Below are 12843 nucleotides of genomic sequence, written 5' to 3'. Positions count from 1 at the left end.
CGCATTCAGACTAGCTTTGGGGCTTCAATATGCCTGGAATTCTTTCAGAGGGGAAAACAAATTAAGCAAAATGGCTGGGCATGCATATGTGTGTTGAGAAAACAGGGAGCAGCTTCCAAAAGCAGCCAAATCAACCCAGGAAAAGATGTGTTTAAGTATTGTTTAAAAATATTCATACAGCATTTCACATATTCCTAAGCAACTGTTTTGAGGGATTTGCCCAGCTTCAAATTTCATTCTCTGCCAATTCACCTGTAAAGTCATCTATCTTCTGTTAGATATTTTCTAGCTCCTCTTTTGTTGTTTACTATGAGTGAATAATTTGGCAGAGGAGAAAAATGACCTAAAATTCTTGATGAAAGTTTGAAGATTTTTATTAATTTTGAAAGAAAATGTAATACCCCAAATCCTGACTTTAAAATAGGTAAAAGTTAATATTTCATTTTGCTCATATACTATATCACAGTAAATGATACAATGCATTGGGAATTTTGTTGTACTGATATAGATCATATATGATGCATTTTATGAAATGATCATAGTTTGATTTCTGGCTTTAGTTCTAGTAATAATATAAGGCCAACCATAAGGAAAATAGTAACAATAATAGCAAAATGTTTAGGTAAGTTTAAGCAGGAGTAGGGAGCAAAGGTCAACTGAATCATTTCAGTCAATCAGAATTTTCCACCTAACTTAAATGGAATCTAGTTTATTTTGATCTTATAATGATGTTGAATATAAATGTAATGTATTGAGTTAAAATCTGAGAATTGAGTTGCTTAAAACTGTGTAATAACAGTTAGCAGGCCAAGTGGCCAACAAGCCAGACTTTCTGTCTGCAGACTACTTAGTATGCATTTAAGCGGGAGAATACTGTGTTCCTATTGGCTGCTGTCTTTAGGCTGAGTGTATAAGTATGGGTGGAGCATGTGCTTGTTTAGTTTCTGTTTTGACCTTCAATAAAGAAAGTAGTTTTTCACTTGCTGCCTCTTCAATGCCGCATCGAACAGAAAACATAACATTAGCGACGAGGGTGAGATCGTGCTGCCTTCGACCCGAAGAGCTGAGTCACTATGGGGGTTAAGCCTAGCAGATGCTTGGTCGGAATGGCGTTTCCCCCCCCCCTCACTCTATCCTGCCAGTACGGAAATGCTGGAGGAGAGTGCTTCCAAGGATCCGTCCTGGAAGTCCCACACAGCACGAGACATTGAAAGACCCATGAAAAACTCACCATGGCGAAGATCGGAAAACTCTGAATTCGACGTCGCTCATCCAGAGAGGTGGAGCTCCTACGTCGTGAGAGTTGAAAACTACCTGCGGGTTAACCAAGTTCGAGACGACGGTTTGAAGACCGCGACGCTGCTGTGTGTGTGCGGTCAGGCGACTTTTGATATCACCGAGAACTTGGTTGCACCAGCCCCGCTCGAGTCCATCGCATACTCAGAACTTAAGAAGATGCTCAAGGAACACTTTGAGCCCAAGCTATCAGTCATTGCCTGGCGGCACTCCTTCGAAAAGCAATACCAACATCCCAGCGAGTCCGCCGCCGACTTCATAGCTGCTCTTTGTCAAGTGGCCCAACTTTGCAAATTCAAAGACCTCAAAGAAAGACTGAGGGACCGTTTAGTTTGTGGGTTAAGGAGTCGAGAGCTGCAACAGAAGATATTCGCGAAAGAGACTATCTCATTCCAAGATGCATTGCGGGAGATCATGGCTGAAGAAGCAGCTGGCGGAGCCGTCAAGACCCTACGGCTCTCCAAGAGCGCTCCTTGCATGGAGGCCGCCCACCAAGAGGACGCCGAGAGAGTCGAAGACTCTGAATCGGACCACAAAGTCGATCGGTTATAGCAACCACCTGAAATGACCAATTCATAAGACAGTTCCCTTTTCTCGATGTGTTGGGTGTGGAGGCCGACACAAATGGGCAGAATGCCGGTTCCACATAGCAACCTGCCGGGCGTGTGGCAAGCAAGGCCACATCGCCGCTGTTTGTAGAGGTCACAGGAGAGAACACCCGTCAGAAGAGTTGCCTCGGAAAGGTACCAGGGTGCCCGGACAAAACAGGGTGGGCTATTGCGCTAGTAGAAGGAGCGTGTTTAGAACAGGCACCCATCGCCTACTCAAGGAAAAGTTGCATCTCAAAATCAAGTTGCAAGGGGTTCCTTCTGACATGGAGTTGGACACGGGGTCAGCCCTATCAATAATCTCCCAAAGGACTCTCCAGCAAATTTGTAGTCGAAGCGGCAAGTTAAGCTCAGGCCGTCGAACCTCGTTCTAACCGATTTCCAAAACTCCCATGTAAAAGTCAAGGTGGAGGCCGCACTCAGGGTGCAGTTCAGGAATTTCGAGGGTCCCCTGGAAGTCGTAGTTGAGGGCAACCGCACTAGCCTCATCGGACTCGATTGGTTTGATGCATTGGGAATTCAAGTGACTGGGTTAAATAGCTTGCAGACATCGAGCCTCTCAGTAGTTTGTAAAGAATTTGCTGATGTTTTCAGCTCAGAGTTAGGGGAGTACAAAGGCCCCCAATTGATCCTACAATAGCACCAATAAGGATAAAGCCTCGTCAGGTGCCTTTTGCCCTGAAGCAGAGAATCGATGCAGAGCTGGACAAGCTGTTGCTACAAGGCATTTTAGAGCCAGTGGATAGCAGTCCATGGGAAACTCCCATAGTTACGCCTCTTAAGGCCAATGGGGAAGTCCGCATTTGTGCCGACTATAAATGCACGCTAAATAAAGCCCTCCAGCAGTACTCCTATCCGGTGCCTATAATTAGCCACATTTTGGCATCTCTACAGGGAGGTCGCATTTTTGCCAAATTAGATTTAGCCCAGGCCTATCAGCAGCTGCCAGTGGATGATGCCACAGCTGAGGCCCAGACCATAGTAACACACAGGGGAGCTTTCAAGATGTGGCGGTTACAGTTCGGGGTTAGTGTAGCCCTGGGAATTTTTCAGAGTGTAATGGAGCGCACACTCCGAAACAGTCCAGGTGTGTGCCCATATTTCGATGATGTCCTCATAGCTGGGGAATCAGTCGAAATCCTAACTGAAAGGCTTATGGCCGTCTTGTAGCGGTTCCGCGAAGCGGGGCTGAAATTAAAGCAGGAAAAATGTAAAATTGGGGTTACTTCCACAGAGTTCCTTGGGTTTCGTATAGATGCCGAAGGCATTCATCCTGCTGAATCCAAGCTCAAAGCAATTCAGCAGGCACCCAGTCCCAAGACAAAAGGAGAACTTCAGGCCTTTTTGGGACTCCTTAATTTTTATCACACCTTCCTTCCCTACAAGGCCGCAGTGGCAGAGCCGTTACACCGGCTCTTGGACAAGAAGTCTCAATGGAAGTGGACGAGCGTCCACAAGCGAAGTTTTGCAGCAGTTAAATCACTGCTGTCATCAAACGCGGTGTTGACCCATTTTAATGAGCAGCTTCCAATCAGCATTGTCTGTGATGCATCCCCATACGGGATCGGAGCTGTGTTAAGCCATCTTCAGGCTGACGGGACACAAGTTCCCATAGCCTATTATTCTAGAACCCTCTCTTCAGCGGAACGCAATTACGCACAGATTGATAGGGAGGCATTGGCCATCGTGGCGGGTATAAGAAAGTTCCATGACTATTTGTATGGCCGCCATTTCACGGTCTTCACAGACCACAAGCCACTTCTGGGGTTGTTCACCACGAACAAGCAAACACCCCAGATTATTTCTCCTAGGATGTTGAGATGGTCAATATTCCTGTCCACTTATAGTTATTGTCTGATTCACAAACCGGGCAAAGAAATGGGCCACGCAGATGGCCTTAGTAGGTTGCCCCTACTGCACTTAGAGCCAGACCCCGTTCCAGCTAACCGCATCCTGGCTATCCAGGATTTGCCGCAGTCTCCCCTTAACGCAGGGGATGTAGCTGCTGAGACAGCATCAGACAACATGCTGAGCTGCGTGTTGAACTGTGTGCTCACAGGATGGCCGGAAAAGTGTTCAGGCCCTAACTTTCAGAGTTTTTGGAGAAAGAAGAACGAGTTATCCACTCATAAGGGTTGCATTTTGTGGGGCAGTTGGGTCGTAATTCCAACCTCACTGAGGGCTAGAATCCTTGATTCTCTGCATGAGGGACATCTGGGAATAGTCCGGATGAAGTCACTCACGCATAGCTACCTTTGGTGGCCTGGGCTCGATAAAGATATCGAGGCCCAGGTCCACAGCTGCATTATTTGCGAGCAGTCAAGGCCAGAAATGCCACATGCCCTGGTCCACAGATGGGAAACTACACAAGCCTTATGGTTGAGAATTCATATTGATTTTGCAGGTCCCTTTTAGGGGCAACTCTTCCTCATAGTCGTGGACAGCCACTCCAAGTGGTTAGAGGTCGCTCCAATATCCACTATGACTACTGCTAGGACCATCCAGGTTCTGCGCAGCATCTTTGCAATGCATGGGCCTCCCTGATGTCATAGTTTCAGACAACGGGGCTCAATTTACTTGTGCAGAATTCCAGTCCTTTTTAAGGGCTAATATGATCAGGCATGCCACTTCGACTCCTTTTCACCTGGCCTCTAATGGCCAAGTGGAGCGCATGGTCAAAACGACCAAGGAATCCTTGAAGAGGATTGCAACTGGCAACTGGCACCATAGGCTGGCAGATTTCTTACTCTGCCAACGCACAACGCCCTGCACTTCTACGGGCAGAAGCCCAGCTGAATTAAGATGGGGGTGGCGCTTGATCACAAAGCTGGATCACTTACATCCAGACAGGATTGCTTCACAAGCACAGCACAGTGTGGGCGCAAAACTATGGGCAAGGGGCACTGTGGGTGGTAGCTGTGGTTGGTAAGGTATCAGGGCCGCTCTCATACAAAGTGGTCCTGGAAGACGGTCGTGTGCTTCGCAGGCACATTGACCAGCTGTGACGGAGAATAGCAGCCCAGCCGCTAACTCATGACTGCTCGGGGGGAGGGGGAACACAATTGCGATCGTGCATCCGAGTCCCCAAGCGAGGGTGAGAATTTTCGATTGCCAAACGGGGAATTTGCAAACAGTGAGGCTGCTCCAAACTCTGGCACTTTGGCCTCGGAACAATGCCGACAATCAGTTCCACATGTCGGTCCGGTGGGCTCTACTCCACTCTGGCTCAGGTCTACCAGAACAGGCCAGCCATAGAGAGATGGACACAGGCTCGGGTCTACCAGGTCAGACCAGCCTCCAAGAATTGGCTCTACCTGTGACGAACAGAACACACAGCCCCGGTCTACCAAGCCTGGCAGGCGAGCTCGTAGACCAGGAGCTAACAGCAGCTCCAAGATGATCAGAGCAGGCAAAAGGGCCACCGAAATACTTAAATGGCTACATAAGATTTCTGGCGTTGCAAAAGTGAATGCTTATGTATTTTCTTGCAAACTTGAATGCTTATGTAATTTCTTACTACTGGAACAGTGTAATGTCATACTCAAGTATATGCCATTTTTGCCTTTGGAACAATTGTAATGTTTGGCACAAACAGAAAAAGTTCTGTAAGTGTAAATGATCCAGGGGGAAGGGGTGTAATGTATTGAGTTAAAATCTGAGAATTGAGTTGCTTAAAACTATGTAATAACGGTTAGCAGGCCACGTGGCCAACAAGCCAGACTTTCTGTCTGCAGACTACTTAGTATGCATTTAAGTGGGAGAATACTGTGTTCCTATTGGCTGCCGCCTTTAGGCTGAGTATATAAGTATGGGTGGAGCATGTGCTTGTTAGTTTTCTGTTTTGACCTTCAATAAAGAAAGTAGTTTTTCACCTGCTGCCTCTTCAATGCCACATAGAACAGAAAACATAACAATAAAGTCACATAATACACTTTTAAATCGTATTTCCATATTTACTAAAATAAGAAAATACAGTCAATTGTACCAATACAAGTGAATATTTATAGCTTAGGGATGACTGTGGGGTCCTCGGTACTCTCTGAGCTTGGTTGTTTTCTTGCAGACGTTGCATTACCCACCTAGGTAATATCATCAATACTAGAAGGGAATGAGATTTGCAAAACAAAAAAACAACCAAGTTCAGAGAGCGCCAAGGACAGCCAATTTTTACAAGTTCCCTTAATTCTAATAGTAGAATACTATTATACTATGTAGAATGGTAACCTAAAATATTTTATTGCCCCATCCTATGTATTTCAGCTTATCAGCAGGTAGCAATTCCTCTCTTTTCAGAGCTGGATAGCTGGATGTTTTTTTTTTAATGAGCATTGACTCCTGGTGACTGTCTGGATTAATTCCTGCAGTTTTCTTGCCAAGGTTTTTCAAAAATAGTTTGTTTCCTTCCCAGGGCTGAGAGAGAGTGACTGGCACAAGGACACCTAGCTGGTTTCATGCCCAAGAACTCATGACCTCCCATCTTCTAGTCTGATGCCTTAACTGTTACACAAACTGGATCTCTTATTTGGTATATTAATTCCATACTATGTTTTTTAGCACTACATACTTCCTTCCATGGAGAAAGCAGTATCAATCCTTTAAAAGCATCCTAGCTTGCTTTGTGTATCCAAGATCTATGAATCATTTATACTGAAAAGAGTCTGTGTGTGTGGATGTAGACCTCCAGGAAGAGAAACATTGTCTATGCAAATCCTTTATGGGAAAATTAATAACAAGAAAGAGCAAGCAAAAGCAAGTGAAAATATACATGTACACACTTATAGGTGTATTTTCTATACTGTGCATTATGTAGGAACTGCTGGATTGGTTTATCATGCTAAATGTCTCATTTAGAATAGGCAAGTTAAGAGTGCTGAAGGGTTTAGTGTCCTGACATCTCTTTAATTAGCAGTCACTGGATCCTTCACTTAAGAAGGCATAAGCTACCGGACTGCTGTCATACTTCAAGGGTTTTAGAAGGTTGGAAAGCCCACAGAACAAATCCAGAGTCTATGGTTGCTGGAGTTATAATGAACAACGTACCATTTTCCCATTAGAAGCAAAATCAGATTTTTGCTGGGTTTCAGTGGTGATGCAAGAGTAAAAACAACAACAGCAACAATCTGCCAAAGAGAAGCCAAGTAGGATGGGTGAAATAAATAAAGAAGACGTTGAAAAATATTTGGAGAACAACCCACAATTTGCCAAGGAGTTTTATGATAAAAGGCTTCGCCCGGAAGCATTAACAAACCTCTTCAGAGTCAACCCTGAGGATCTGAAGGAAGGGGTCTCCTTCAAAGAGATGACCAAGGTAGAAGAATGTGAGATACTTTTTGAATTGCTTTCTGAAATCCAGGGTGATGAAGCTTGTATGGAAAAGATCTCACATAAAGTCCTGCAAAGGTTGGCACAGTTACTGGCAGCTGACAAGTGTAGCATGTTTATTTGCCGTTCCCGCAATGGTACCCCAGAATTAGCAAGCAGAATCTTTGATGTCACCCCTACTTCCAGTTATGATGACAATTTGGTGAATCCTGAAAGAGAAATTGTTTTTCCTCTGGACATCGGGATAGTAGGTTGGACTGCTCATACTAAGAAATCATTTAATGTTCCAGATGTGAAGAAGGTGAGTAGGAGCTTTTTCTGAATTTGGAGAATGGATAAAGTCATTTTATGATCTGGAATTGGGTAAAGACTTTTTAAAATTAGGGGCATAGAACTATAGACACTTCCTTAAATATGCCAAGTCCCTAAAATGGCTGGCACAACATAAATATTTTTTCCCAAATAGAAAACTATTTAACAATTCATACTCTTCAGCATCTTAAAATATATCATTTTAGAGCACTGTTTCAACTATAGAAAGAAAAGGAAAGAACCTGTTATTTCTAAAGCAAATCCATATCTGAGATAGTTGAAGTTCCTGCCTAGTGCCCCTCCTGATCTCAAGCTGGGCTGAAATTAATCTTATTTATTTAACAACACACAGATATCGGTTTCTGTATAATTTGAGAAGATTGCCCTATTTTACTTTGAGGGAATTCCCTATATCATGAATATTAGAAGTACTGTGCTAAGTCAAATGAGATAAGATTGTTCTTGATCTCCTTGGTCTATTCTCCTGTAATCTACTTTATGAATTAAAAGGATTATCTACCAAGCTCCCTTGTTGATAGCAACAGGCAAGGCATCAAATATCGCTTGATATTTCTTATGCAGCATCTAGGTTGATTTTTGTGCTGGAGAGAGATATTTGACTAAAACAAACCACAATGGGCTAATTCTAGTCTTTGACTATAATAAAGATTGATTGAATCATAATAGGCCTGTGGCTCAATTAATCTAATTCCAGTCTGTCTGGTATGTTCTCCTTCCATTATTTCTGAACCAGGGGCATAATCCATTTTCTCTTGGGGAAACCCACTGAAATAAATAGGAAGTGTAGCGTTAAACAAGGATCTACAATATAATCTGCTTCCTGGGTATCATCCTGAATTGCAGCCAAAATGAATACAGTGGTTTTGATTTTCATAGTAAGTCTGCTTTGTGAGTCTGGAAGAAATTTATTGTAGAATTTTAAATCCTGACATCTATTCCTTTCCTTTCCTTTCCTTCCTTTCCTTCCCTTTCCTCCTTTTCTTCCCTTCCCTTCCCTTTCTGTGGGTGAACTGGCAATCAGTCTGATCCGTTTGGTCAAGCATATCTAAAACTAATCCTGAACAGAATTAATCTGTCAATTTGTTGAAGCCTATTAGTTTTTTTTCCTTTTTAAAAACCAGTTTCATGTAATTTTTTTTGATACACTGGGATTACTCTGTTCTGCTTCTCTATCTTCCAATTTAAAGGACATCACTTTGGGAACATTTCCCTATGAATTTTGATTGTATTTTACAGATCCTTCTACAGAAAGTGTGTATCTTTTGAACTAAATGTAAAGAGTTGGATTGTTTGATTCTAACAAGAGTAAGAGAGAGATCTTAGTAACTAATGTAACCTATGAACATTATAGTACCACTCCTGTCTGTATATCCAATCCCCAATACAGATTTTGAATGTAATTTTTAGACTAAATTTTTAAATTCAAAATTTGAACGCAATATTGGCATTCAATTACTGATCTCTTCCTTTTGATATGATCCTTTCCTGTTGACATAATCCTGCACTTCTGAACTGTTTCACTATTATAATTTTGTTATAATTTTGAAATCACCACTATTCATACTAATAATGTCCTATCTTAAATATTTCATTCTTCAGTCAAAACTCCCTCTGCCATCATAAGGGAATTCTGAAAATATAGGTTCTTAATTAGCATCATCACTGGAAATAAATTTTATTAAGAACTGCTTGGTTGAAATCACTTTTAGCCTTATTTTTCTAAAAAAAGAATCTCTATGTAATTCATATGCATATATTTCAAAGAAAGATGTGCTTTTGGTTAAACACAGAGCATTTTCATACATTTCTTGTATCACCAATGATTACATTATGAACTATTAAAAATACAGCAGGGACACCAGAAATTTAACTCCATCCCCACTTTTTCTGGGAGTAGGGTGAGTGGACATACTCTAAAACCAGTGGTAATTTGGAGCAAAACATTGATTGGATGATATTCTCTGTGTCTTCCGATTAATCATTGGAGGGAAACAAGGTAATCTCTGCTTGCTTAATCTCTGTAGGTGGCATGTATCTTCCTCAATCTCAAATCCTCTACCAGAGGCCTGGGAGTTTGAGAGTTCTGTGCAGTATGTTAGCTATTTCTAGTGCTGTAGTCTTCTGGACACATTGTTCTGATACTGTTCCTGGGATCTGCTGGAGGTATTATCTCAGCTTAGAAGTCTCAGCCCCAAGTGCTCCTATCACTATTGGGACCACTTTGGTTTTTACTTTCCACATCCTCTTTAGTGCCTCTTTCAGGCCATGGTACTTCTCCAGCTTCTCATACTCCTTCCTGATTTTGCTGTCAACACTTCTTCTATCATCACTGCTCTGTCTCTATCTCCCCCACTGTGTGTGTGTATGTGTGTGTGTTTGTGTGTGTGTGTTGTGAAAAAAGTATGCTCTTTCTGGATGATTAGAATGCAGCATCTTATTTGAGCAGGAGATGATAAACAATAGTTTATTTAATGTGAAATTAGCCAGACAAACAGTAATATTAAACTTTTAGAACTAACACAAAACCATTTTAGGAAGCTCTCCAGAGATAAAGCCATTCTTCTCCAAAATCAACTAAGCTGTGGATGCGGGAGTTCCTCCTGTGTGTTTGTTTGGTTTCTTCCCATATGCTCGACTTGGAAATCCAGAAATAACTGAACTGTATCTCCTACTCTCTACTTTTATAGTATGTAAAAAACTGACATTGCACATTGATTTGATAATTTCCTAGTGTGGGAGACCATGCGTAGACTCCAAAATTTTACTCAGATCAATTTTCTATATCTCTTAGTGGCCATGTGGATTTTTACAGACTAGGTATGGTAATCCTATTAGGAGGAGAACAGGAAGCATTACACTTAACAACCCCTTTTTAACAAAACCAATATTGAAATATCATAAGAAATCCCCTTTCTTAACAAAGGAAGATTAAATTTGCAGCAACTTCAGTTTTACTGCATGAATTACAGGAATTGGACTGTACAAATCTGCATAACAAATTGGTGATAGCAACCCAGAAAATTCTAGAACTTTCCAAAGCAGATCTCATAAACTGTATGTTAGAATAATCCTTTATGTTTAAGCAGGTACATCTTAATTGTTTTTCATACTATCCATCTTGGCCTAATTAATTGCATTTCAAAACAAAATTCCTTCCCTTGACCCTTGGAAGGAGTGGGAAGTGTATCAAAAAAAGCAAGATTGTGGCCATAACTGCACAATTGAAGCTCCTTTTAGTATTACTGCTTTTTAGCCTCTTGTAATAGGGGCCTCAATGTGTAAACTACAACTTCACTAAGGCTAAATCATCATTTAATAATTTCTTCTGGTTTAGGATTTAAAAATGGCTATTTGGTGAGGTTTTCTGAGCTTCACCCAAAGCTTTGCTATAAGAAGTTGGTTATTCTCCTGAAGTAAGTGAATCTTCCTGGAAACGGGAAAAAGAGTGTTCTCATAATAACAGCATTATTTCCACTTCTTGTTTCTCAGGGAAGCAATAACTCCCCTTCAAAGTGGGTGAGGTATGGCAGAATTGTCATGTGGGAATCCCTTATGGCTTTCAGGGTGCTTTTTCCACAGATGACTGGATATGAGACCCTGTCCATTAAGTTGAGCTTAGGGATCAGTTGGGATTGTTGTTGTTGTTCTAGACTTTCTGCTGCATGGCAACCTCCCTGCCTGAGTACCTTGATTTCATTTCTGGGTTGGTGATGGAATTCCCTGTCTGTCTGCTCTGGGCATGGGATCTGAGATAGGTTGGGAGTTCATGGCTATCATGATGCCATGGGGTATTCCAGATCATCCACAATCTGATGATCTGACATATTCCTGTTGGAGCAGTGGTTATATGATCTGAAATGGGGGAATTCTTGATGTCTCCCTTCTCATGGTCAGATCACACCCTGATTAGCATTGGATTCTCTAGAGCAGGGGTGTCAAACTGCCGGCCTGCGGGCCAGACGCGTAAAAAGGAAACCGTGCCCACCCCATTGCCAGTAATGGGGAAAAAGTTCCAATATGTCACGCGATGTCACGTTACGTCGTGCGATGTCATGTGACGTCACGAGTTTGATATGTCTGCTCTAGAGTCACTGTCCACAGCAGGGAGGCTGGACCCACTAGATTGGTCTGCCCCGGTGACTGATCGACCCAGATGGGTTTCAGGGGGAGCTGGGGATGATTCCTGCTGGTTGCTGCATCTGAGGCCTTGGTTGCCACTTGGAATAAGAGGGCTGATGAGGCTTTTGATTGGATTGCACCCGTGCAATTTGTCCCCTCTTGCAGATCCCATCACTTGCTATGGTTCATGGACGAGTTGAGGGAGACGAAAAGATGAGAAGAGACATCTAGAGTAACAATGGTGCTCAACAAAGGGTGAACTCGACCGAATATGGGTTAGATTGCTATTAAGGCCTACTTTGTGATGTTGAGGTAGCAAAGCATCTATGCTTCTGCATCTTTTTGCTTCCATCCTCTGGCCTTGTATAGGGTGAACATGCCATCTTTGGAAGAAAGGGCTCAGAGAACTTCTTGCAGAAATGTATGGAAGAATTGGTTCAGCATCTACAGTTTTGGACAAAGTGGCTTAAATTTGTTGGGCTCCAGCCTTGTTGTAGTTCCAGAGAAGACACCCAGGGAGGATGAGTTTGCCTTGTTATTTGTGATTGTTTTGAACCCCTTGGGTCTGGGGAAATGGACAGGGTCCTTAGAACTGTGAGCACAGGTACCTGCTCTTTAGATGTATGCCCCTACTGGCTTGTGAAAGTGGCCTGGGGTTTGTCATGTGACTGGACTCACTAGTCGTGAAGTCTGACTTGAATGAGGGTTGTTCCTTTACCTCTTAAAAAGGCCTTGCTTTGCCCCCTCCTCTGGAAGTCATCACTGGGTTCCGCTATACTGGGCAATTTTCATCCATTATTTAATCTCTACTTTCTGGGGAAGGTGACTGAGAAGGTGGTTGAGGGGAAATTTCAGAGGTACTTGGATGAAGTGGGTTATCTGGATCCCTTTCAGTTGGGATGGAATGGAATGAAATGGAAATGGCATTGGTTGCAGTTTTAGATGCTCTTTGGGAAAGCAAGATGGGGATCATACATACATCCTTGCCCTATTTGACCTCTCTGGAGCTTTTGATACCATTGACCATAGCATCATTTTGGATCAGCTCAGGGGGTTGGGGGTTGGGTGGCACTGTGTTGTGAGATCCAGTTGAGGATGTTCAGGGAAGAGAGATCCCGCTCAAGACTCTACTATGTGGGATGAGTTTGCTACTCTATATGCTCTT

General features: G+C 42.8%; 1 protein-coding gene and 1 pseudogene across 1 annotated transcript in view; both read left to right on the top strand.

Annotated features, from left to right (window-relative positions):
* Positions 1–2170: 2170 nt before the first annotated feature.
* Positions 2171–4319, top strand: LOC114923033 (annotated as a pseudogene).
* Positions 4320–7047: 2728 nt separating this feature from the next.
* PDE6C (phosphodiesterase 6C) overlaps positions 7048–12843 on the top strand; it is a 32337-nt gene continuing 26541 nt past the window's right edge. The window contains exon 1 of the mRNA XM_015822696.1: positions 7048–7527. Within this exon, the coding sequence (XP_015678182.1) occupies positions 7048–7527 (480 nt within the window). The remainder of the gene's footprint in view (positions 7528–12843) is intronic.

Source organism: Protobothrops mucrosquamatus, unplaced genomic scaffold, assembly GCF_001527695.2.
Source record: "Protobothrops mucrosquamatus isolate PMUCROS unplaced genomic scaffold, P.Mucros_1.0 scaffold1644, whole genome shotgun sequence".
Lineage (NCBI taxonomy): Eukaryota > Metazoa > Chordata > Lepidosauria > Squamata > Viperidae > Protobothrops > Protobothrops mucrosquamatus.
The sequence above is the reverse complement of the archived record's forward strand: the minus strand, read 5'-3'. Positions and strand labels throughout refer to the sequence as shown.